Source organism: Eleutherodactylus coqui, chromosome 1 (genome assembly GCF_035609145.1).
Source record: "Eleutherodactylus coqui strain aEleCoq1 chromosome 1, aEleCoq1.hap1, whole genome shotgun sequence".
NCBI lineage: Eukaryota > Metazoa > Chordata > Amphibia > Anura > Eleutherodactylidae > Eleutherodactylus > Eleutherodactylus coqui.
The window spans coordinates 439671421-439699167 of NC_089837.1; the positions used below are offsets into that span (position 1 = coordinate 439671421).

Genomic DNA, 27747 nt, shown 5'->3' on the forward strand with positions numbered 1-27747 from the left:
TCATCCATTTCCTTCGTAGGACTTTAAAGAAGGTTTTTTGGGGCTCGGAAAAAAATTCTATGGCCATAGAGTATTGTCAAATAAAGAAATAAGCCATACTTCCCTTCTTAAAGGCCTCTGGTTCAGCACAGGCATCCAGGTCACCGCTGTTGCACACCCAGAAGAAGCTGTTAGCAGTCATGTGTCGTTCATTGTGATTGGCTGAGCAGTCACATGCACAAGGAACGGCACAAGAGCCACCAATTTCTTCTGCATTCAGAGCCGCAGTGGAATATTTTTAAACTTTCCATGGCTTTAGAATTTTTTTTGAGCCCCCTTCAGAGGAGTTTTCACATAATCCTTTGTAGAAATTAAGCCAGTGAGGCTCTGGTTTCTGGAACCCTCATTGTTTAGCACTGGTGGAAGTTATAGCCAGCCATACGTGTCATCTGCAGGCAAACGTAGTAATTAGAGATGAGCGAGTAGTGCCTTAGCCGAGTATCTCCCTGCTCGTCTCTAAAGATTCGGGAGCCGGCGCGGGTGACAGGTGAGTTGCGGCGGGGAGGGGGGGGGGAGAAAAGGAGAGAGAGATCTCCCCTCCGTTCCTCCCCGCTCTCCACCGCCCCCCCACCCCCCGAATCTTTAGAGACGAGCGGGGAGATACTCGGCTAAGGCACTACTCGCTCGAGTAATGTGCCTTAGCGAGTATGCTCGCTCATCTCTAGTAGTAATTCATGGACAGGCTAACGGAACAAGAGACATGGGTACTTGCTGACCCTCTGTTCTGGTCGTAAATGGAGTGCCCCAGGTGGGAGATTGTGCTCTGTGAAGTCTATATGTCCTAATAAGACATATGGAAAAGGTTTGTTGGTGACACAAGTCCTGTAGCAGCAGATGTCTGACCATGTTCTAGATTGCAGCACGTTCCCTTGCTGGAGTGCAGGCTGGAGTATCCGAACGGAAGGTGAACTTGCATTACATTGTTCTTTATTACTATAAAGAGCTTGTTCACGTGACTGAAAATATGGCAGTCAGTATAGTTTCCGGAGTCGTCCTCTTCTGTCAAGTTGCTGCAAAATTAGCTGTCTTCCGGAAAGAAGAAAGCCGTCTCTCTACTCTTTTCTCTAAAGTTGGTTATTCTGACTATCAATATTGACCCATTATATAGGGATTCTGCTACTGTATAATTGATAACCGCTCCGCTATGTTTGTTAATCCTGTAGGCTGTGAATGGTGCGGCAGTGCGCATGCTTAACCATTGCTGCAATCAAACAGGTGACATGGGACTCCCATGGTGGTGATTATGGGGGTTGCAACAGTTCTGTCCTCACCAATTTAGCAGTTATCACTCATCCAATGATTGTGGTGGTGACTTGTTATTACCGGTATCCCCCTTTTAAGGAGCCTTGAAGGATGACTCAGGTTATTAACCAAACCAGAGATTCCCTTCTGTAGAGTGCTATTTTGGGAGTTCCTGTTCTTCATCAGTGCGGAGCAGGATGTAGGTTGGCTGGGGGAGAACCAGTAGTCCCCAAGAACGCTGTTAAGTTATTACATACAATAGTTATTCTATTCTGCTGTATCTCAGTTTTATATAGGGAGTTTCACTCGAAGCGGCGGAGCCCATTCATTTTGCAGTATTTGTGTTCAGGACGATATCTCACAAAAGCCAATACTGATGCTACCTAGGCTCTTGGTGAGCTCGGGCTCAAAAGTGACCACCACCAACCTACAAGCACTTCTAAAGCCGGTGTTCCATGTTGTCGATAGTGCTCATTAACATCCACATCCATTGTGTTCCATCTTCTATGGAAATGGGAACTGCTCAGCAGCATGTGTGGCTCCAGATGAACAATACACCCATGGAGGGAAGTAGGACACGAGTCCTTGATAAACACCGGACTCCAGAAAATGAGTACAGTCCTACAAAAATACAACCTGAAATAAGGGATGAGCTTCGAGTGAAACACCTCGTATGTTTATGGGAAATCTGTGTGACCGTCCATATGGGCCCCATTACAACGCACGACCCCCGAACGACAAATCTTAGTGATGCTTCGGTTTGTGTGACTTGGCTGTATTCCCAGAAATGGATGGAATCGACTGCATGAGGATTTCATCAATATGATCATAGTGGGAAAACTCATGCGCGTATGTATACAGGCGAGTTCTTGATTCTTAGGCAGGATGTTCTCTAGAAAACATTCCTCACCAAAGATAACCATTCAGTTCTATGGTATCCGTTACAATAGGGGTTGTCACAATGATCCTCCAATCCTAGTCATGTCTTCAGCTAACTTTTTATAGGGTCCATAGTCTTCAAGGAGAGTAACGGAATTTTTACCAAATTGGATTTTCAGTTGCGTATGGTGCTACTCTTGGAACTTGCCACTAATATTACTTCCATCTGTAGATATAACCTTCTCATTCTAGCTCTTAGTAATTCTTTATCGTGTATTAACTCCTTAGTGACCACCAATACACCTTTTTATGGTGGGCACTAATGTGCTTGAAACCCGCACACACATCTTTTTATGGCGGTGTCCTCGCTGACTACTGACAGCTACGCTCCTGCTCTAACAGCCAGGAATGGAGGAACCTTGTATTCTGGCAGTTTAACCGATTATATGCCACAATCAATAGCAACTGCAGCATTTACTGTAAGCAGAAGACTGGCGGAGGTGCCTGTTCGTCAGAGCGATTCCTGACATCCTCCTCTGACCCCTTTCATCGATGAGTTGTTTATGTCTATAGGATCCCCTTGTGCTGGATGTTTTCCCGATCGCATCATTCTCTGTATGCTCTCCACACCGTTGCATGAGAAAACCCCATCGCGTATGAAATCCTGACCTCGGCTAGTCTACCACTGATGACCGGACCTCGTTAAAAGTGGCTCAGATTACTTAGTTTTTCCATTCTAATGTGGATTCACACTGAAACTTCACTAGACTTTATGCTGCACTCCGGGGTCACAGATTTATTTCCATACAGGGAAGCTCCAATTGTTGAAAGACTGGGGTCTCTAATAAAGAGGCCAATCCGCGTATGTCCACATATACTCAATAGGCCCAAACTGTCTTTTTGCATATGTGGTAACACTGTTTTTCACAACCGTTAAATATTGACTTTCTCCAGAGGCAGCTCTGTCGTGGTTTTAGTAAGTTAGTACCATACATCAGAATACATGTTTGAGGCATTTCCAAGTTCGTGGCGTATATTGATTTAGTGAAGTACATAGAAGAGAAGATGTCTGATAGTAAAGACTAAAATGAGCCCCATCATACTTTTCTGAGGTTTTGCCACCCAGAACAGAATTTACCCACTTGTTGGATCACACACCCTTAGATGGACAGGCCCAGTCAGTCCTTTCTGTGAGACGATTTTCGTTTCATTACATGGTTTTCACCAATGGATTACAATTGTGGCGGCATTCATTTTGATAATTAAATATGTATAGTTGTCTTTTTGGGTCAATATTCAACCCTTTTTGACTTGATAAGCAGAATTTGGAAAACACAAACCACCTGCAAATATGCTTGGCAGACAGATGAATGTGGGTCCGCCTTGCCACACACCATCTTGGCTGTGGGCTGACTGAGGTGGCAGCACCTGCACAACCCCAGAATTCACGCTTAACCCTTCCAAGTGGGATACCCATTTTGCTGCAGGGTCCCCAAGCCGTTACACGCACTGATGGTCTCAATTGTGTGGCTGATGCTGCACTGAGCCAAAGCATGGTACCTGAATAGATGCATAGTGGAGAGACAGCCTAGAGTCAGGTCTGGCAGCACTGTGCATAAATGAGGTCCAGGCTTACACAAACTGGGGCTTAGTCACAGTGGCTGTATGAGACCTTGGGTGTGGATGCTTGTTATAGGCAAAGCAGAGACAGGGTGGAAGGGGATGATTAATGAGAGTGCACTGGCCCTTTAAGACACTGGATGGAAGCAGTTAGATTTTAACCCTAGGGTCTTTTACAGTCTGAGGACTCTTTATAGACACTCAGAGGTTCAGCTTAAACCAAGGATGGACTGTCCCCCGCTATCAGCACAAACCATGCCCCTTAGCTAATGGTTGGTGTGCGCAGCATTCCAGATACTGTCCTTGCACTGCACTTCTGAATTGGTGCATGCACAGTGACTTCATGGGGGCTAATGAACACAGCAGGGCAAGTCACTGAGCAATGGCTGATCCCCAGTAGTGTGGCGCAAGCACAATGTCTGGAGGGCATGTCGTCTCTAGCTCAAGGGAGCTGGAGGCCACAATCGTTAGGCTTGGGCCATGGTTTGTGCTGATGGAGAAGGAGAGTATGGACCAATACATTAAGTGAACCAACAGTCAGGTGGTTTACAATTAAGTAGCATGCGGCACGTGTCGCATGACAATGCGTATTTGAATGGAGAGGTGGCCATAAATGTGTGTGTGGCTATTTCCATTCCATTTTATAGGAGCACGCTTGTTAATTAACTCTTATAGTATACGTTTCCATTTTTTCTCCTCCTGGAAATGGCGGTTGTCCCATCAAGTGGCATGTGGGCCTTTGGACCTCCGAGGTGGGATCCACATCTGCCAGACGTCTATGGTGTATTCCGTGGATATAAGACTCCTTTTAAGGTTAAAACCTTCTAATTCAGCTACGTTGCCTGAAAGGCTTACTTTTCTGAACCCCGCTATTTCAGAGATTGCCTACTACTCTTTACTAGACTGTAGCTGAAGGTATTCCTGCAAGTTCAGGGGACTTTTCAGAATAAGCTACCATGTATTTATACATGAAGAATAACGCTGTATCTGACCATTATTGTATATGACTTGTGTGTCCTGCATTTATCACTGGTTTTCCCCTCTGCATTTCTAATTTTCATTTTAATGAGCTCTTGGATGGAGACTGTTTTATCATCTTCCATACACAGCACATGGAGAAAACAGCAGATTCTGTTCTCTAACTTTCTGTAGCACACACAGCAAATGAACATCATGGAGGACACAAGAGAATTACTGAGCCCTGTAGATGTGAGTTCAATAAGTGTGTAACTGTAAATCACTTACTATTAGCTGCAGCCACATTTGTGTGAGTCTCCCTCTGCAGAAGTTCTCTCCCTCGCTTTTCTCTTTAGACTTCTATGGCAGCATGGAACAACACTCTCCCGCACTCTGTGTTCCATCTTGGTGTTCCTGTTACTAGAGTTGGACTTCATTTGACGACAGGCAGTGGGCAGCAAATTAGAATGAAGGGAGACTCCTACTGGCCAGCACTCTTAAAGGGATTTTTCAGCACAAAAAAATTCAAAGTGTAGTGACCATGTAACCCTGTGCTAGCCATGGCAACTGTAGCATAGGAAATATTACAACCAGTTACTACTGCGGATGTCAGTTGTAGTATTTCTGATGCCGTCTGCCAAGTAGAACTTTTTCCATTCTCATCAGATATCATGGTCAAAAGGGGTTTCAGCTGTTTTGTTGCAGGGGAATCTCTGGAACACCAATATTCAGGCAAGAACATCTTTTTGGGCCATTTTTCAATACATATCGGTGCAGCCTACAGCTGAATTTTCATACTTTGCCTGTTACAGTTTATACCAGCGGAATGAATCGGACAAAAGCTACAGAATTTTAAAAAAATCATATTTTTGATCTCTTGACTTGATTTATGCTTGTTGCGTCCGGTAATGCAAGGGCTTATCGAGCTTGAAAAATTAGAGGCTACTTGTGCCTAGTTTGCTGCTGAGTCTGATGGATCTCAGAAGAATTATTTAGTGATCTAGTGGGCGAGGTAAAGAAGGACTTTACCCTTGTGTAGCCCCCCGGACTATGTGCGTTTGGAAGAGGGGCAACATTTTCCCCACAGCTTTCCATTTGGAGATTTTAGAGGGATATTTGCGGGCACTTCAACTTTTGTAATGTCTGTTGTTTGTAAAATCCACTTTTTCTTCTTTTATGGTACCAGTTGGGAATATTATTAATATTAATAGTACAATGATGGGGAAAATATAGGAAAACTACCTGTTGGGATAAAACCACCCAAACCAAGGGCTCAAGAAAAGTGGTTATATTAGGAATGTGTAATTTTTAATTAAAGGGATATTCCCACCAAAGCAAGTTCTGTCCTAGCCGTAGGATAGAGGATAACATGCTGATTAGTGGGGTCTGACCGGTGGGATTCACACTGATGACAAGGGTCCTGCAGTGTGGGCAGTGGAAGTGTACATAGGCATCCTTCACTGCCCTTACTCTGGGATTCGCTAGACCTGCAATTTTGGGATCAGTGGGGGCCCCAGCGATGAGACCCTCACCTATCAGCAGGTTATCCTCTAGTCTGTGGATGGGGGGATAACTTCCTTTTGGTGGGAGTAACCCTTTAACTGGTCAATCATTCTAATAGCATTATTTATCATTTTTGCCTCCCTATGAAGCATAAACTGCGTGTTCCAGACATCGTGGTGAACCCCCTTATGCATGCTTCTTCTATGTCACATGACGGGACAACGAGGCAGGGGGAAGGCAATTCTCCATTAGTCCATAGTAGGAAACTTAATGCAAAGCTGTATGAAAAAAAAGAACAACAAAAAAAAGTGTAAATAACCAAGTACATTTTTATTATATGGAATGCGGAGCGTTCTACATTGTGTCAGGGCTCTGTTTTGTTCTTCTTGCTCTTCTATTTTTTAGATTGCTATGGAAAGACAGTGCCGGTAAAGAAGGAGCAGTCAAACTTAAATACCTCTGGAGAAGGTCAAAGTGTATCTGAAGGGGGAGGGGCAACAAGCCTTAGTACCACTTGTCGCGATTGGGCTAAGACAAACGAGAATAACAGTAACTAAATTTATTCTGTTTTTCTGCAAACGATCATTTTGCACAGTGCCACATGCTGACAATCACTGCATGTACTAGGCGGTCGATACATGTAGACTTGGGAATGGCAGATGGGTCATGTAACAAGTGGGCGGAGCAGGAGTCTCATCATTTTATTTTCTTATTTTATGTATTTAGTTTCTATTGTTTTGACTTCTTTTCATCAGTTCTATTATTATAGGACATTTGTGTTTGTAACTTTCTTTTCTAGAATCACATTGGCATTCTTTAGAACTTAGTCTTATGACTGAGCGTTGATTACATGTATACGTCAGTTGCTTTCTGGTTCTCAAACCTAAGAAATAATGGCATGGCTGGCATAACCATCCGATTTTCACTGCATCACAGATTGCATACTGATGTTTAATTGGACATTTGGTTTGCCGATCATGTCATATACCTCATCGAATAGGCTCTGTTGTAGTGTTAGAGGGTGTGGACATTCTTTAGTTACTAGCATAGCTTCAACTACCTTGCGGCACAAAGGGAAATCATGCACATCGCTCCTTGCCCATATGGGGCTCACAAGTTTATTTTCCTTATAACCTTTTACTTTCTCCTTTTTCCTGAGTTTTCCTTATTTTCTTATTTTTGAAGTATTTTGTTGATCATACGCTAACCTAATTTCTGATTGTATCTCCCTTTTTGCTACCAACACCACATATAAGCAATGTTTAGAACAATAACCCAATTATTGGCAATGGTAGGGTTTTATTTTCTATCATGGAAGCACATTTGCCCAATTCCAGCCTTAACCAAATATTGTTGCATGATCTTCAGAGCCACCCAATCTGCATGCCCATGGAATTGGTGGCAAATCTGAAAGTTTAAACCCATGTTTAGCTAAAGTCAGATTTTAAACTTAAACAGGTTGTGCCAAGATGCACAACACCTTGAGAAAGTGGTGCTTGGGGCAATCGGCTGGTCATCCCGAGTCCTGCTCTCGGCACTCCTGGCAAACAGCTGACGTTCCCAGAGCAAGCCGCGGTGGACTTGACGTTTCCTCTTCAACGGCCGGTGTGGGTGAAATAAGTATTACCGGAAGGCCATTCACATAAATGACTGTCGTGTAGTAACGGGACAGCAGGAGGTCCACCAGAACGTGAGGGGCTTTTACTAAGCAGCTCTCCATTCTGGGACATAAAGTGGGGTCCCGAGCTGAAGACTCCGCCCCGTGATGTTCATATGCCATAACCGGCCTATATGAACAGAGTTGCTATCTTGGCACAACCCACTTAAACTAACACTTGGAAAATGTTTGATTTATTTTTGTTTTGCTTTTCACTCTACAGGTGCATATGTGAATGGTTCGCTCATGGCAAACATACCTCCTGGTAGTTTACCTCCACCTTATTGTAATAATCCAGCTACGCTGGTTCCAGGTAAGATTAGTGGAAGATGTATATCATTGTATATCGTATTTGTACAAGAAATGATACCAATTATCTGTTTTGCTTTATTAGGAACTGAAGATTCTGCCTCTCAAGGAAAATCGACACCCAGTCAAGGTAATGACAGCGCTCGACAGGGCAGGTCGAAAATGCCTGTATTGTTCATTGAGTTACGATGCCTCCTTTAGCTCAGGATTTTCAATTTTGACATTTTAATAACTTCTATAAATGGCCTGATCACTAAGCATAATTCTAGAGTGGCATGACGAAAAGTCCAATTTGACAATTGCGTTTGTCTGTGTGTGATTAAATTGACCTGTTCCAGCTATCTGATATACTAAGGGAACATCAACAGAAAAATCAGACATTACATTATGTACACTATTAAACTAATAAATAGAGATGAGCAAGCATACTCGCTAAGGACAAACTACTTGAGCGAGCCTTGCCCTTAGCGAGTACCTGCCCGCTCGAGAGAAAAGGTTTGGGTGCCGGCGCGGGGGAGCGGTGAGTTACGGCAGTCAGCAGAGGGGAGTGGGGGGGAGATAGGGAGAGAGATCTCCACAACACCCCCCCCCCCCCCCCCCCCCCCCGTTCCTCCCCGCTCTCCCCCGCAGCTCCCTGCCCGCCGCCAACACCCGAACCTTTTCTCTCGAGCGGGCAGGTACTCGCTAAGGGCAATGCTCGCTCGAGCAATTGCCCTTAGCGACTATGCTCGCTCATCACTACTAATAAACTATTTGAACAATAGGGGTGAAGCCCTGCTCTCAAGAACTAACAATCTATGAGGAAACAGGGGTGACATAAGAGGTAGAAGTGCTTGTTTTGTACAATGATCCGGCCATCCTTTCTATAAATAAGGTAGCATATATAAAGCTATATGAGATGTTCACTTGTCAGTATCTGTGTATGTACAGGTATGAAGTGCATTAGGTTATATGGAGGGTACTGTGGGGCGAAAAGATCGTTTTTTAAGAGACAATGTAGAAGAGGTGTGAGGGGATAGTCCTATTAGAGAATGTGATAGGTCTTCCTAAAGAGATGTGTTTTTAGGACACGCCTAAGACTGTGGGTATTTGGGAGTACTCTAATTGTCTAAGGTAGTGCATTCCAGAGAACTGGTGCAGCTCAGGAAAAGTCCTGTAGACAGGAGTGGGAGGTTCTCATTGTGGAGGCCGTTAACCTGAGATTATGAGAAAAACTGAAAGCATATGTAGAATCGCAGGCAGAGGGGGAAGGTATAGACTAGTGCTGCACTGTGGAGAGCTTTATGGATGACAGTGATGTGTTTAGATTGTATTCTGCAGTCATTGGCAATGAGTGCAGTGGCTGGTACAGAGTGGGGGGCCTTGGTGTGGTGGCTGGTACAGAGTGGGGGGCCTCGATGCGGTGGCCTGTACAGAGTGGGGGGCCTAATATGACCCCAAGGCAGCAGGCTTGCTGCCTAGGAGTTATGGTAGCACCACCCACTGAGATGCAAATTTCAAGTTTAGGTTGTTTAGTAGATGGTGGAAACACAAGATTGTCTTGTTCTGTTTGCAAAGTCTATTATCAGGTGCAGAACTCCGAAAAGATTGGCTTACAATGTTTGCATAACTATGTTGTACGTCAGCTCATCATGTTCTTCATATTGCATTTTTATGGTGCTTTACATATGTTGTCTCTTATTTTATTTTTTTTTACTAAATTAATTTTTTTTTCTACTTCTTGTAGCTGCTACTCCAGTGAACCCTCTTGCTTCTCCACATGGAAACAATTCTTCTGCTCCCCCGACACATCTGCAACTCCTGGCCCAGCTCCTGCTGCTTCTCCAGCTAAAACATTAAACCCACCATCCAATCCTACAACTCCACTTTCTGGAATGAACATGTCTACTTCTCTAGCAGCTTTTCCTCCCTCAATGACCTCTCCAAAATCATCTACACCCACTCCAACAGTAATTAAAAGTGCTCAGATGTCCACTAGTACATCCGTACCAACAGTTAGCACACCTTCAACCTCAAGCCCCACATTATTCCCTGGTCTTCCATCCTCAACAATCCCAACACCAGCAAGTTCCTCCGCACCCTGTGTTAATCTTGCCCCCAATGATGCATTGTCATGCTTATCAATTCCAGGACTTCCATTTTCCGCCACATCTTCTACAACCACTGTAAGCAATGCTATGATGCCATCTATATTTGCTGGTCTCCCATTGCCATTTAATCCTGCGTTTCAGAGTATGGCTAGCCCAACTCTGACTGATATTGCTGGAGCTGCAGGACAAATAGGTAATCCTTTGCTGTCTGTTTTAAAAGGATTTTTAACTTCCAATGATCCAGGGTCAATGAATTTGCCTTCAGTGCCTGCATCCGGACTGTTACCATTGCCAGGTCTTCCAAATGCAGAATCGGTCTCCGCTGTAAACAAGTCTTTTACTCCCCCATGTTCAACACCCACACCTCAGAGAACCGCCACTCCAGGAACATCTATATTTTCAGGCTCCTCTTCACCTTCCTTATCAAATCCCATTTCTACATCTGCATCCTTACCAGGACAACCTCTGTTGCCCACTCCTTCACCTCTTAGTTGTGCATCCATAGTGTCCCAGAATGCATCCGCCTCCTTATCAGAACAAAACCTTTCATCTTCACCATCTGCAGCTAATATATTGGCCAAAACTGAACCAACCAGTCCATCACCTTCTGCTTTCAAGGGTCCCTCACGTTCAACAACACCTTCTCATGGTTCTCTTGGGTTACCACCGGTACTTGGCCATGTTTTTCCATCAGGACCTAGCTTGTCGAATTCAATGAACTCAGCATTGTCAGGGCTATCCTCAATCAATGGAAATCTGGGCAGCCCAAATCTGGCCTCATTAGGCTTGGGCTCCTCTGCAGCAATTCCTCCCGTCTTCCCTCCCTTTACATCATTGTCTAGTGGATCTCCATTTGCAGGTAGCCCGGCACTTACTCCATCTGTTCCAATGCTAACGTCTGCCAGCACAGTTGCTACTGGGACTACACCTTTAACGTCAGCAGTGTTCCCTGGCCTCTCGACCTCTGCTGCCGCAGCAGCTGTGGCTTCTCAATTTCCATTAAACCTATCCACTGCTGTTCCTTCACTGTTTCCTGTACCACAGGCACCCTTGGTCTCATCAAATCCATCTTTTCCTGGGTTCCCAGTTTCTAGCGCCCCACCAGTCAACCCAGCTCTACCTGCTCTTCCTTCCTTTCCCGGACTCCAGCCTCCTTCTGCATTGTCAGCAGTTCCTCAAGTGCCTGCAAGTGCTCCATCTCCGGCATCTGTTCTACCAGGATTCGCTTCTGCTTTCAGTTCCAACTTCAACTCTGCCCTTGTGGCACAAGCCGGGTTAGTGTTAATATTGATTTATTTTTTCTGCTATTCTGTATTTCACTTGATTGAGATCAATTAAACATTTAAAGGGGTTGTCTCGCGAAAGCAAGTGGGGTTAAGCACTTCTGTATGGCCATATTAATGCACTTTGTAATATACATCGTGCATTAAATATGAGCCATACAAAAGTTATTCACTTACCTGCTCCGTTGCTAGCGTCCCCGTCTCCATGGATCCGTCTAACTTCAGCGTCTAATCGCCCGATTAGACGCGCTTGCGCAGAAGGGTCTTCTGCCTTCAGGTCTGTCCGGCAGCAGCGGCGTTCTGGCTCTGCCCCCTTCTACGGGTCATTGCGTAGCTCCGCCCCGTCGTGTGCCGATTCCAGCCTCCTGATTGGCTGGAATCGGCACACGTGACGGGGCGGGGCTACGCGATGATGCGTAGAAGGGGGCGGAGCCAGAACGCCGCTCGTGCCAGACCGAGCCGAAGGCAGAAGACCCTTCTGCGCAAGCGCGTCTAATCGGGCGATTAGACGCTGAAGTTAGACGGATCCATGGAGACGGGGACGCTAGCAACGGAGCAGGTAAGTGAATAACTTTTGTATGGCTCATATTTAATGCACGATGTATATTACAAAGTGCATTAATATGGCCATACAGAAGTGCTTAACCCCACTTGCTTTCGCGAGACAACCCCTCTAAGATTAAATGCAGTTTACTGCAGAATTTCAAAAAAATGTTCTCCACCCAGATTCTGCATTATTCATATTCGTGAAATCAATAGTTTACCTTATCACTTCAAGACCATAGTTTTTTCATTATTTTTAAAGTTTTTTGTTTTTTCATCCCTGCCATTAAGGATTTATAACTTTTTTTTTTTTTTCCATTGACCTATCTATGTATGTATGCATCTGATTTTTTTTTTTTTTTTTGCGAAAAAAGTTGTATTTTTTTAATGGTATTAGTGAATGTTCTATATAATGTACTGAAAAACATTTACAAATTATTATGTGGGGAGAATTGAAAAGAACTGCAACTGAACCATTATTTTTAAATCTCAAACCACTTCATTGAATGATTTAAGCAGTGCATTACAGGCTATAAAGCCACTATATTCACCGCACAGGGAACATATGAAAAAGAGGGGAAACCTTTAATATCGAACAGTCACACATTGTGCAGATTATTAACAAGTAATGTAAGCAGGTGGAACATGACTGCTCCCCCTCCCAGTACAGACATCCCACTATTTCTCTAATTGTATCTGGGTTTGAGGGGTATGTCCCGTTTCCAGACCTAACAGAGTGGACTGTGTTAAGCCTCTCCCTTGCTCTAAGTTTGGCAGCCAAAAGCTTATCAGGTATTGTTTGGGTCCAGTGAAGGGCTTTCTAAGCTAACGAAGTGTATAAAAGGTTAGGTTGAACCTTGGTGTCTCTAATATCCTTGGTTAAGGAAATACTAGGTCTCTGCTGGTTGGCTAGTTCCAAGAGAGTGAGGCATCTCTCTGTGGCAAGTTGAGCCTGAGATTTGCCTGAGAGGCAATCTGAGAGATCTGGCCCTTCATAAAAGCCTTCTGGGCAAGCCACACCCAGATAGGTTGTGAGTCTTTGGTTGCAAAGTAGAAGGTAAGTTGTTTTGAAATTTTCGAAAGGGTTATAGAGCCCTTTAAAAGGGTCTCATTGAGTCTTACAAGAGACTTGGGTTTGAAAAAAACAAAAAATTGAGGTAATACCTCAGGGTAGAAAAACTATTGTATGCGCCACAGATAGTAATGAAGAAAGCTTGGGGTATGTAAGGAGACAGGTGACCGTGATAGAGAAGGAACGTGCAGTACAGACACTTGCCTGTGAAAATGGAATCAAGGCGGTACCTGGTTGTGCGGTCACTTCTGTGAGGTTTCCAGAATAGCGTCCCCTCTTCGCTGCGCTGCCAGTGCCACCCACACAGTTTGACACCTCCGGCAGCCACGTCACCCACTCCAGCTGACAAGCGCCGCATCTACGACTATTGGGGAATCAGAAGGTCCAACTACTACCAGAACAGTGGCCGCTTTAGGACCTAGCATCTTCTTGGGCAGTAGCAGGGGTAGCCCGTCAGGGTGTCCCCGAATGACTCTCCAGCAAGGAGAGTAAGTGCTGGTGTGGGCGAGGGGAGGATCGGTAGGCCCAGGTGCGTGGTCTCCGTGTAGATCTGTCAGCTCCACTGGATAGTCAGCAGCACATGTCCGAGGTCACCATGCTCAGGGGGAGAGCGAGAGACGGTGAACACAGGCTATTGCAGCTTTGCCACCGAGGGGATTCAGTGACAAGTAGGTGGGTGGGATCCAGCAGATGGCTGAATGCTCATCGCCGGAAGCCCCTAACTTAAGTGCTAGGTCCTTAAGCCACAACTAGGCTGCGGAGCCTGTGGCAGGAGAAAAAGGTTGTGGAGGCCTTGAAAGGTGCAAGAGGAACAAACAGACAGCTTATTGAACTATCTGATTGCACGCAGAAGGCAGTTTTGTGGCCCGATCAGCGTAGATTGTGTTTTTAGCTAAGGAAAATTGCACCCATAATGTTTTACGGCTGGCTGCGCCCCCTGAAGTGCACCATTTGGGGGAAAGGGTACTATTACAGCATTCACAGTGCAGTAAAAATAACATATGCCCTTTATGTGGGTCCATACAATTACAGCCAGACCACATTTACATCGTTCTTTAGGATTTACTACTATTTAAAAGTAAATCAATTTTTTTGAACAAAAAATGTATTTCCGCACCATATTCTGAGATCGATAACTTATAATATTGCCTATTAAGCCCTGCCACAGGCAAAACTTATTAGGCATTCATGCATGGCAAACCTGCGATCACAATTTGTGGAGGCTAATGGGGCATCGGTGGGCCTGCATCTCATCCTTCAGCTGACTGTTCAGTCGTGTGGTCTTCTATGACTGTGGTATCTAAATAGTTAACCACCAGCAACCGCTGCACTCAGAGATGGCTCCGATTACAGAAGTTATGAGATGTCAGAAATATTTCATACACCTTTCACAACCCCCATGATGTATATTTATGGTATGTAGTCAGGAAGGGCTTGATGTATTTTACATCCTTGCATAATTTTGCCTTTTGAGCTGCAGTACCAGGAAGGGGAGAGGGGGGTATAGCCAAATTTTATTTTTGAAATAAAAGTGGAAATTGCTTACAATGTAAAACCATGACAAGTACTGTGCACTGTTGTAATTTGGAATAGGGTTACACATTAAAGGCGCACTTCTAGCTATTCTCAGGATAGGTCATCAATAGCAGGTCATTGGGGATCTACCACCCAGGACCCCCAGTGATCATCTGTTCCCCGTGCCTATTTCTTTGTGTATGGAGCTGTTTTGCTGCCGGAAACGGCCAGCTCTGTACATTGTGCAGTGGCCCAGGTTAGTATTGCAAGCGCTGAGTCCCTCCACAATGTATGGAGCTATCTGCTTCTAGCAGCAAAACAGCTCTATACTCTTAAGGCTCATTTACATGCAAAGACAATCTTTCAAACGACTGAAAGATTAACAGTTCTAGCGATCATTTTGCATAAAGGACTAATCGTCACTAATGCCCATTAGCACTTTATCAGCTTCATTTGCATGTAAATGAGCCTGCAGCAGGTGTTGCAAATCCAGGCATGTGGGCTGGACTTTTCACTCAGCTGCATTGTCTTCGCATGAGTTGCTGTGGTCAGCTGAATACAATGTAATCAGTGATCCTGTGCAGAACACAGCTTGTGGTCCCTGCTATCTCTCTCCGGCTGAGCGATGAATTTTATTCTCGCCTAAAAATCATCGTTCAGCCGAAGAGTGAAAGATGGAAATATTTACACGCAATGATTATCACTCAAAAGCCATTTGAACGAATTGTGAGCGATATGTAAATGGGACTTAAGACACCAGGGAGGGAAAACGGCTAGTTGTTGGGGTTCCTAGACAGCAGACTCCCACTGACTTGCTATTGATCTGCTATGCCTATGCTAGGTCATCAGTGGCTAGAAGTGACATAATCTCCTTAACATTTGCCTTGAACTAAAATACAGAGTAGCTTTGTTTTTGCATTCCTAAAGACAGTGTTTTGTCATGTTAATCCATTGGTGCAACACTGAATGAAACGCTTGTTGGTCACACGACTACTGCAAAAGTTTAGGCTAAAGTTCACACTGCGTTTGGTGTATACGTTGGGAGTATTTCCTGACGCTGTATAGACCTACAGTGGCATGTGTCAGCCATTCACCACAAGAATGCCAACTACTATGTTTCCCTTTTTTTGTTTTGGCCCAATGTATAGGAATGTGAAACCTTTTCAACATGCACTTTCCTGGGTTCTGATGTTTAGTAACTCCTAACGGTTGTCCTTCTTTTCCCCAGTCCTTCAGCTTTTCCTCTTCTGTCTCTCTCTGGCCTTCCCGGATTTCCACAGAGTCCTTCTCAGTCATTGCAAGGACTCCAGCAGAGCGCAGCGGCGGCGGCAGCCGCGGCACAATCCGCTTTGTTACAGGCAAGTATATTCCTTACAGCAGGCTTCTGAGTGAACGATGGGGATATATATATAAAGCTACTCAAATCTCCAATGAGACACATTATAATGATGTCGGCTGCTTAGGTTAAACAAGGTGAGTAAAATGGGAAACCATGTGCACATTCTTTGGATTTAGTTTTTACAGCTCACAGTGTGGTGAAAATTACTTTTTAACTTTTATTCCGCGCATCAGTCCAATTATGACAATACCAAATTTCTATAGGTTTTCTGGGGAATTTTTTCATATTTTTAAAAAGGAAAAAAAAAACACTTTGGCACCATATTCTGAAAACCATAACTCTCTGCAGAATATGTTGCCACTATTTAAATAAACATTATTATTATTCCCTCCACGAACCGTGTGAGGGGTGAGCTGTAGTTTAGAGTACCATTGTGGGGCTAATGACTTTTTAATAACTTTTTATTCACATTTTTTTCACTTTTTAGAGGTGGAATGGTATACAGGAAGAAGCTGGCATTGCCTTCACCAGCCTCGATAAATAGTACAATATTTTAATAGTTCAAACTCTATAAGATTTTGCCTCTTAATTAATTTTTTTTTTTTTTATAGATTTTTTTTTGTAAAAAAAAAATTGGAAAATGACTTTTTTTAAATTTAGCATTGTCATGGCATATGCATGGTTAATTCTTATTTATCTTTTTTCATTAGGCACATTCCGCATCCGCCCTGGAAGGATTTTCAGCACAGGCAGATGCCTTTGCCGGTTTTCCAACAGGACCTGGTACACCATTTCCTCTTCAGCCTGGATTACCCCAGCGCAGCTGGCAATAGTCCGAAATTCTGCTAATCCACAACATTTTAGCGAGCTTCATCTGTGTCGCTGTTTTTAGAGTCCTATTTAGATTTTTTTGTTTTTTTCTTTAAACAAGACTTGTCTCCGCGGTTTTGTATTGTAGTGGGTTAGGTTTTAACTGACAGCTATCATGACAATGTAGCCGGTGCGTCTAATTTATTTTTACCATATTTTTGTTAGTCGTTTTGATATTCTTCTAGCTCATGAAATGTAGAATACCTCACACCTTTTTGGTGAGTTTTAATAGAGCAAGTAATTTACTGCTTAATGATTTAAAGGAGAAAAAAAAACACAGAAATGTTACAGGTTTAGTTCTAGTTTTTTATGACGGAACTGTATATATTCAGTGTTCATTAGGATCTGAGAGATCAGTTTTTAACTATCCTCATACGACTGTTTGGACATTTACACCATATTTCCAGTCTGTACTTTTTTACCTTGGAAATAGGGCCCACCAGCTGACATCAGAAGACCCCCACCACCTCCCATACACATTAAAGAAAAGTCATCCTAATCCGCTGGTGTCGTCAGGATCAGCCGACTATTGCTTGCATATGGTGGCCTCCTGCCCTGACCGATGATGTTGGGCACATTGAATTTCAGTGCCTGATCTTTTTGTTTCCTGGAGATAAGCTGTCGCTATATATGACGGTGGATTTGCCTATCTCACCAGTGAAAACGCATAAACACTCCACCCAACTGAGCGTTCATATGTAAGGGGAAGTTGGGAGTAATAGCTATTGGCCGAATTGGGAAAAATGGCTGTTGGCCGAACAAGTGTTCTGCTGAAAGCTAATGAAGGTGTATAAGCAGCTTAAAGGGGTTGTCCAGTTGTAAGCTACTGATGACCTACTCTTGGGATAAGCCATCAATAGTAGATCAGCAATGGTACGCTGTCCATGACCCCCATTGATCAGCTGTTCACTGGGATGGTGTGTGTATGCACTGAGCTTGTTTCTACAGGAAGCTAACAGCTCCATTCTCACTGTAGTGGCCACACATGGTATTACAGGCAAAGTTCTCATTCACATCAGTGGTAAATTGGCCTGCAATACCATGTCTGGTGTCTGTAGTGAAAACAATGATATGTGCTTCATACAGAAATCAATTTAGTGCACAAACACACTGGCGCAGCAAACAGCTGAACAGCAGGATCCTGGGCTTCAAACCTCTGCTGGTCTACTATCAATGGCCTATTCTAAGAATAGTCCAAAAATAGTTTACAATTGGACAATCCCTTTTAAGAGGCTATGTCCAACCTTTTTATATTTCGTCAACACTACAGCTGGCTATAGGCATGAAATTACTGTTGGTTATCTTATCCAACTCCACCAGGTTAGCTAAACTGGGTTGGTTGAATAGTTATGTAATTTGAATCTTGAGGACAGAAATACGAGAGGACCATGTATGGACAGGATTGGAAAGCCTAAATCATCGAATCCTCTTAATTTCCTCATAGCACACATCAGGGAATGATTTGCCAGTTGCTACTGACACAAGATGGTTTGCTAATCCCGCCAACGACATCCTCGTATCTATATCCAATTTCAGAGGGCCTAAAGCATATGCTGCTCCCAGTGTGCTATTCTGTATAGGTGGCGCTTGCCTTCCTCTCCATGATTCCTCTTGTCAAGTAGCAACAGCAAGAGGGATCATTTTATACACTCCGATAAAAATAAGTGTGGGAGCCAATCATCTGATCCAATTGTCACCGTATTTTCACCAAGAAGAATGGCTACGGGGAGGAAAGTTCATTATGAGGAAATGTCCACATGGGGCAGAATTGTGCGCAAATCTTTACTGCACAGGTAAAATCCACAGCAAAATACAGTAGCAAGCAAGTCTATAAGCTTTCTCAAATCTCAGCCACGCTTTGCAGAAATTGTCCGGCGGTGTGGATGTTAAGAGTCGATTTCTATTGTGGATTTTCACAATGGATTTCACCACTTTTGATATAGAGAGATGAAATCCACAGTGAGATCTGCATGTAGCACATGGATCTTGTTGCAGATTTGCAGTATCTGTAGCAGTTGTACCCATTGGCTTCTACTAGACCCTACTTTACAATATTCTAGTGACCTGCTCTCTTTGACTCTTCTACAGTAAGGATAGGAGCTTTAGTAACTGCTTGGGCATCTGTAACCAGGTAATGCTGAGATTGGCCATAGAGATTAATAGCACATTCACTGACCATTACATTTGTATCTTGAGGTTTTTGTAGTGTTGGTAGGTGATATATTAGTTGACTTCCATGTAAAACTATTCCTATGATAGATGGGGTAATATACAGTTTTAATGAAATGAACCTTTTACTAACTATTAGGACCTGCAACGAGGACTTCCAGATGTATGTACTAACGTATCATCTCTTTTTATGTACATACTCTTGTGTTTCTTATCCGGTTGGGTGGTGGTCATTACCTTATCATGTATAAAGCAACCATGGGGTGCGTGTATTAATCACCTGGCACTTTGGGAAGGACTCCCAGTTATGTAAAAGGAAGTGCGGGATGCCAAATTCTGAGTGCCCACTAATCCCCTTGGTGTAGTGCTATATACGGATACATGAACTATAGATGAAATCTGAATGTGGGCAGTATTGTGCTTGTTTCACAGCCTGTTGAGGAATGTGTGTTGCTTCTGTTCACTTTTAGTACAAGTAGTTAGCAGTATTTTACAATACCCAGTGTAATTCTGCAATCTGATTTGCAGTGGAAGATACAGTATTATTTTTTGTACATTGGGGGTAAACACCAGGGTTAGGTCACGGTATAGCTTAGAGAACATAGCATGTCTTAAAAACCAAATGTTGCTGGGCTGTGCTCACACGAACATGAAAATACTACAAAGCCCACCGAAAAGACCCCCAATGATCCTAAGAAAAAGAAGATTTGTCAGCAATCCTAACATCCCTGTTTCAATAAATACCTGTAATCCTCTTGAAAGAACAGGGTTAAAGGGGTTGTTCGGGACTTTTTTTTTCTATTGAAGTTCTATTTACAGGATAGGTCATCAATAGATGATTAGCAGGGTCCGCCACTCAGGATTACTGTCTGCACAGGAAGCAGACAGCACTGTCCATGTTGCAGTTCCCCAGATTGATGATGCAGGCACAACTTTCATTGAATTAAATGGTCTGGAGATCAGCTAATCAGGGGTGATCTCAAACAGTGGAACCCTGACGATCCTATCGATGACCTATCCTGAGGATAGGTCCTCAATCGAAAATATTCCAGACGAACCCCTTTAAGTGAGAATATAAGACATGCCATTTTTAATGGTGTTTTAATAGTGGACTCGGAGGTGCAGTTCTACATACATAATGAAATAATTGGAAGAGTTTTTAAAATCTGGACATGTTGGAATATGTATTAACATGAGGGAATCTATCAGTAATAGTTTCCCCATCTAACAATACTAACCATGCATCAGGGAAATGTAAACAAACTCAAGCATACCTTTTTGTCTTATGGTTTGTACCTCCCATGGCCCTAAAATCACCATTTACAAGTATCCCGTACATATGCTAATTAGACATAAACAGTCTGATAGGCAGTACACCCCTTATGAATCGTCTGGACGCTTTCTGCCTTTCACCCTGCCCATTTGCAGTCGATTGACATCTCTAACGGCCTTTGGTTAGAGACGCTGGCGTCACGTGCATGCACTGATTCAGAAAGGGATGTCATTTACCAAAACTTTCTAACAGTTAATGGGCCTTGTTACCCTTAGCAACCAATCAGAGCTCCGCTTTAATTTCTTAAAATGCTATGGTAAAATGAAAGCTGAGCTCTTGATTGGTTCCTATGGACAACAAAGACAACTTTCACTGTTAGACAATTTTGATAAATCTACCCGAATGTCTGTAGCTCAAGAGACTCTAAACGGCCCAGACATGATGCTGACTTTTGGGATTGGTGTATGTGGGTGACGTCCGCATCTGCAACCAAAGAAAGCAGGAGACCTCACTTAATTGCAAATGGGCGGGGGGATCAGAAGGAGGGGGAGGCAGCTGGATAATGCTTAAAGGGGTTGTCCCGCGAAAGCAAGTGGGGTTATATACTTCTGTATGGCCATATTAATGCACTTTGTAATATACATCGTGCATTAATTATGAGCCATACAGAAGTTATTCACTTACCTGTTCCGTTGCTAGCGTCCTCGTCTCCATGGTGCCGTCTAATTTCAGCGTCTAATCGCCCGATTAGACGCGCTTGCGCAGTCTGGTCTTCTCCCTGGTGAATGGGGCCGCTCGTGCCGGAGAGCTGGTCCTCGTAGCTCCGCCCCGTCACGTGTGCCGATTCCAGCCAATCAGGAGGCTGGAATCGGCAATGGACCGCACAGAGCCCACGGTGCACCATGGGAGAAGACCCGCGGTGCATCGTGGGTGAAGATCCCGGCGGCCATCTTAGTAAGGTAAGTAAGAAGTCGCCGCAGCGCGGGGATTCGGGTAAGTACTAAACTTTTTTTTTTTAACAAATGCATCGGGTTTGTCTCGCGCCAAACGGGGGGGCCTATTGAATAAAAAAAAAAACGTTTCGGCGCGGGACAACCCCTTTAAGAAGTGTGTACTGCCCATTGGAATCTTTTCACCTTAGTATCCTATATCACAGGGATGTTTGTAAATGGCAATTTTGGGGCCATGTAGGAGGGATCATAAAACAAAAGGCATGCCTTGACTTGTCTTACATTACCCCAACTACGTTAGTATTGGTAGATGGGGGTGGGAATGTGATAGATTCCCTTTAATGAATTAAGATGATTGCTACGTTTTCACCCTTATTAAATGTCTTCACTGTGAAGTAACCAAATAAATTCTGCAATTTGAATTTAGAAATGCCCTTGTTTTACTATTGCTTGTTGTTTCCCCTGTCTCTGTAGCATTGGACAAGCTGTATTAGTATGGTACATACATGCGTACAGATGTGTAAATACTGGGCTGACCACCATCTGCCGCTCGTACTAATAATGTGCATGTGAATTTTCTGAAATGATGAAATTATTTTTAAATGCTTTGTGTAAAATAATGGTATCAGTCTACTAACACAACAGAGGTAATAAACGGAAAACCTTCTCAAACTTGTGACCTCTGTTTGTTTCTTATCAGATGTTTGCACTGCTTGATAAAACACTCTTGCTATTTCAAGTAGATGACTGGATTAAGCTCTGTGAAAAGATATACACAGGTTATACATGCATTGTCAAAAATATCCCTCCCCTAGAAGAAGTCGAAATTGAATGAAACTTTCTCTGTGTGATTGTAACATTGATATTAGTAAGTGATTACAATATCAGAGCAAAAGGAGAATTTATTGCAGAAAACTGACGTCTTGAAGGAAGGCACTAGTACCCTGTTGTACCGCTTCCAGCTTGGATACAAGATGTGATACGGGTGGGCATGGAGGCTCCAGTACCCTGTTGTACTGCCTCCGGCTTGGATACAAGATGTGATACGGGCGGGCATGGAGGTTCTAGTACCCTGTTGTACCGCCTCCAGCTTGGATACAGGATGTGATACAGGCGGGCATGGAGGTTCTAGTACCCTGTTGTACTGCCTCTAGCTTGGATACAAGATGTGATACAGGTAGGCATGGAGGCTCTAGTACTCTGTTGTACTGCCTCTAGCTTGAAAACCCTACAGTTTTCTCTGTCCCCTACATCTCACCTCTCTTGCCCGACCTGACCGCCACACATTACAACACAGTTTTCAAATGCAACCTAGATGAAGCGGCGTCTTTTGTGACTCAAGCCATCTAATGCAGACCGCAGCAACCTTGGCTCACATCTCAAATGTTGGGGTCCTCAATCGAAAATATCCCAAACCGCTTTAAATGAGAATATAAGACATGCAATTTTTTAATGGTGTTTTAATAGTGGACTCGGAGGTGCAGTTCTACATACATTTTAATGAACTAATTGGAAGAGTTTTTTTTAAAGGAAATATTTTTTAAAATCTGGACATGTCAGAATATGTATTAACATGAGGGAATCTATCAGTAATAGTTTCCCCATCTAACAATACTAACCATGCATCAGGGAAATGTAAACAAACTCAAGCATACCTTTTTGTCTTATGGTTTGTACCTCCCATGGCCCTAAAATCACCATTTACAAGTATCCCGTACATATGCTAATTAGACAAACAGTCCGATAGGCAGTACACCCCTTAGGAAGCATCTAGGCTCTCTGTGCTTGAATCCCAGGGCTTGGTTCTCAGCCCCCCCCCCCCCCTCTTCTACATCTACACAGGACAAAACATCAGGAGATTTGGATTTCAGTATCATCTCTGTGCTAATGACACACCCAGTTATACACCTCTTCCCATGACATCACAGGACCATTCCTCCAGCATGCCACCGGTGTCTTTCTGCTGTCTCTAATACTATGTCCTCTCTCTACCTAAAACTAAACCTCTCAAAAACTGACCATGTTTCCGCCATCTGCTAACTTACCTCATCCTGACCTCTCCATCTCAGTGTGTAGCACCACCATAAATCCCAGACAGCTCGCCCGCTGTCTTGGGGTTATATTCAACTCTGATCTCCCCTTTACCCCCTATATCTCTTGCCCGAACATTTCACATGCACCTCAAGAACATCGCAAGAATCCGCTGTTTTCTCTCTGTGAACTCACTTAAAACGCTCACTGTTGCCCTCATCCACTCTCGGCTTGATTATTCCAACTCATTGCTGATTGGCCTCCCCCGCACCAGACTCTACCCTCTCCAATCCATCCTGAATGCTGCAGCCAGGCTCCTCTTCCTGTCCAGCCGCTACTCAGACACCTCTGCCCTGTGCCGGCCACTGCACTGACTGCCTGTCAAATATAGAATTCAATTTAAACTCACTACCCTCATCCATAAAGTTCTCCATGGCACCGCCCTGCATTGCTTCTCTCATATCAATCCACCATCCAGCCTGCGCCCACTGCTCTACTAACTAGACCAGATTAAGTACCCCTTTAACTCGAACCTCTCATTTCCGTCTCCAAAACTTCTCCAGAGCAGCACCAGTCCTCTGGAATGCACTACCCAAAACTATCCGAGCAAACCCTTAGGCCGGCTGCACACAGCCGTGACGGGCTCCGCTGCGAAAATCCGCGGCGGAGCGTATCACGGCGCCCCCTAGGAGACCCCATACTTACCTGCGGATCCGGCGTCCTCACTCCCGCATGACGCTTCCCCGCCCACCTCCGCCGCATCATGTGACATGCCCACCGCGTCACATGATGCGGCCGGCCGTGTCCTATGACGCGGTGGGCGGGGAAGCGTTTTCACGCTATCTTCCGCTGTGCTACAGCGGAAGATAGCGTGAACGGACGGCTTCCAGTGACAGCAATGGAAGCCATCCGTGCGTACACCCGCGGTAAATAGAGCATGCCGCGTGTGAGGACGGGAGATTTCACGGTGCGGAATTCCACTATGGAATTCCGCACTGTGAACCCTGAGCTATTAGGTTCAATAGAACCTAATAGCTGCGGGCAACGCAGCGGATTTCCACTGCGAATTACGCGTCGGAAATCCGTTTGTGGGAAGGAGGCCTTACTCGCACAACTTCAGGTGTGCTCTAAAACCGCAACTCTTCAGGGAGGTAAACAACATCTAAACCAAACCCCTCTGTACCCCGCCTGATAACATGCTCCCTGTCCTACTGATTTCAATCCCTTCTAGCCGTAATCAACTGCTCCCTGCAGTCATACAGGTTCTGTCACTATGTGGCTCAATTTTGACCATTGTCTGTGTATAGCATTCCTCACTCTCCATACCGCGCACATCTCCAGCCCCTTTACCTTCTGTATCACCCCACTATTTGTAGTATGTAAGCTATTGGAGGAGGTCCCTCACTCCTACTGTTTCCTTCAATTGATTACTACATGTAAGGCCTCACTCAGACGTTTTTGTACAGAGTTTAGCGCAGCGCTAAATGCTGTACAAAGCTCCCATTCATTTCAATGAGGCTGTTCACACAAGTGTCAAAACACAGCATCTTCAACAGTGATGCGTGTTCTATCTTTGGCCGTTTTTAGCCCTGCGTCGCCCATTGAAATGGATGGGCAGTGGTTTTAGCGCTGCTGAAAACGTGGCACAACTTGGTAGGATGTTTTTGGCAGCGTTAAACGCACATGCTAGCTGCACAATGTGAAAAAAAAAGGAATACTCCCCTAGCTGGTGCTGTTTGGGGCTCTCCGGAGCTCCGTGCAGGCTGCAGGACACTTGTCAAGCGAACAGAGGATCTTCTGCTAGTGATGAGAATTTAATTCCCCGCCTCCAGCAAGAGATTGCTCTGATTGGCTGAAGCCGCTGAATGTCAGCTGGCTCCGCCAATCAGAGCTGGCGCTCGAGGCACCAATCACATTCATAGAATGGCTATGATTGGCGCCAGCTGACAAAAATGCATGACAATACTGCTGAAACCACAGTAAACGCAGTGTTGAAAAACGCCTGTATGAGGGAATCCTAACTGTGGATTTGTTTCTGTTCCTCCTGCCTTGTAAGCGCTGAGGAATATGTTGGCGCTATATAAAAAAGTATTATATTATTATGATTGAACAACTGTTGTTTGCTTTTACACAGAAAAATTGTTCACTTGTTCAGTTTCACGGATGCTAAAGCGCCCACCTCCCTGCAAGTCATTGGTGGAAAACAATTACCTGTTTTACACCAAAACAGTAATAAATTAACCAGCAATTAGTTTCAGGTGAGCTTAAACTAAACTCATGAACAAGTTCTACCTTGTTAGGCTGGATTCACACGAACGTATATCGGCTCGGTTTTCACGCCGAGCCGATATACATCGTCTCTCTCGGCAGGGGGGGAGCCTGGAAGAGCCAGGAGCAGTGCTCGGAGCTCCCGACCCCTCTCTGCCTCCTCTCCGTCCCTCTGCACTATTTGCAATGGGGAGAGGCGGGACTAATTCTCGGAACTTAGCCCCGTCCCACCTCCTTTTATTGCAAATAGTGCAGAGGGGCAGAGAGGGGGTGGGAGCTCAGTTCCTGCTCCTGGCTCTTCCATCCCTCCCACATTCCCCCTTGCAGATGAGGACAACGTATATCAGCTCGGCGTTAAAACCGAGCCGATATATGTTCGTGTGAATCCAGCCTTAGGCTGAATGTACGTAGCCTGGTCGGATCTGGATGTGGGATCCCCCAGCACAATCAGACCCTGTGCCGGAAAGTGACCCCCACCACCACACCTGGGTACGTCTCCAGATTCTTCCTCTCAGTGCAGAGAATGCCGTGGCGATTTAGAAACTGACATTTTGAAATCGCTGCGGGTCGGACGGCTTCCATTGACTGCAATGGAAGCAGTCTGTGCGAGTCCCGCACAAAAATAGAGCATGCCGCAATTCCTTCTTAGCAAGCGGAAATTGTAAGTGATTTCTCCACGTGTGCGTGGAAGAATCATTTTACATTGCATGCTATGGACGGACATTGCTGCATTGTGCCTTACTCCGTTATTGGCTGTGTTTACACACACTAACTAGCTTACATTTGTTTTATCCAGTGACTATTCTGACGATAGTTGTCTTAGGCCTCCTGCACACGGGCGGGTCGGGCCCCGCATGCGGGATTCCCGCAGCAGAGTTCGACCCGGTGACCCTAGCTTACCTGTCCGGTGGCTTCTGCACATGCTGCAGATGTGCTGGCCGACACTTCGTCGTGCGTACGCAGTAGCCGCTGGCACTGGAGGGGTGACCGGTATCCCGCAATACTTCCGCAGTGCTACGGGGTGGATGGCTTTCATTGACTTCAATGGAAGCCAGCTGCGTGCAACCCGCACAAAATCGCAGCGTACTGCAATTTATTCTCCGCCAGTGGAAAATTGCAATATTTTTCCGCTCGTGGAGATGAAATGGTGTTTTGGCATTGAATACTATGGGCTATATTTACTGCAGAGCCCGGAGGCGGATGCCCGCTTTGGAATCGGCAATGCAAATACACCCTTGTGCAGGAGGCCCTATGTAAAGTCACCCTTAGCTGTCACCTGAATGGTCATTCGTTAGACAAGTATCTTCCACTATGATATACAGTGATTCCCACTTAAGTTCCCGCATGAGATGTTTTCACAGCAAAGAAGTCGATTTGTCCTGTTGGCGAGTACCTAGCATTCTTCCAGGTCCTCAAGCTTTTGCCCTGGAGTGCCGTGATTATACTAATTCAACTTTGCTCTGACCACATCTCCTAATTAACTCTCACTAGCATCACACCTCCTCCTCAAGGAAAAGCAGTTAGGACTGTGGAAATGACTGTTTTTGGCATTTCCTGCCCAAGAAGTTTATTTTATGTATTACCATTAAAAATGTCTTAAGTGGGAATCACCCGCATCCTCGTTTCTGCGGTGCCCGCCACGGAAGTCCGCATTGTTCACAAAACCATTGACTCTCCTCGGAGTCCTGTGCATGTGCTCTTTCTCACAGACTTGTATGGGACTAATAGCACCATAACTTAGTTTATGGTGCTTTTAGACAGTTGATACGTTCCCTTTAAATTCAGCCTATTGGACAATGTGTTGATAATTGGACTGGTCCTCCTACGTATTTGATTGTAGGCAGTTCTGGAACTCCCACTTTCAAAAAAATCATAACTTATTTTTTGGGTTACATATTTAGGGTGCATTCAGACGACCGTATATCGGCTGGGTTTTCACGCCCAGCCGATACACGGCGTCCCTCTCTGCAGTGGGAGGAAGCTGGAAGAGCCGGGAGCAGTGCACTGAGGTGCCGCCTCCTCTCCACCCCCTCTCCGCCCCTCGCCACTATTTGTAATTGGAGGGGCGGGGCTACGTTCCCAGGCGTAGCTCAGCCCCGTCTTGCCCCCTTCCATTGCAAATAGTGGGGAGGGGCGGA

General features: G+C 44.7%; 1 protein-coding gene across 1 annotated transcript in view; it reads left to right on the forward strand.

The window, feature by feature from the left end:
• The window catches only part of PROSER1 (proline and serine rich 1), a 37378-nt gene extending 20198 nt beyond the window's left edge, over nt 1-17180 (forward strand). The window contains 7 exon segments of the mRNA XM_066582501.1: nt 6646-6789; nt 8121-8210; nt 8292-8336; nt 9933-9937; nt 9940-11570; nt 15938-16067; nt 16759-17180. Of these exon segments, the coding sequence (XP_066438598.1) occupies nt 6646-6789; nt 8121-8210; nt 8292-8336; nt 9933-9937; nt 9940-11570; nt 15938-16067; nt 16759-16881 (2168 nt within the window). The 3' untranslated portion in view covers nt 16882-17180.
• The last annotated feature ends 10567 nt before the right edge of the window (nt 17181-27747 follow it).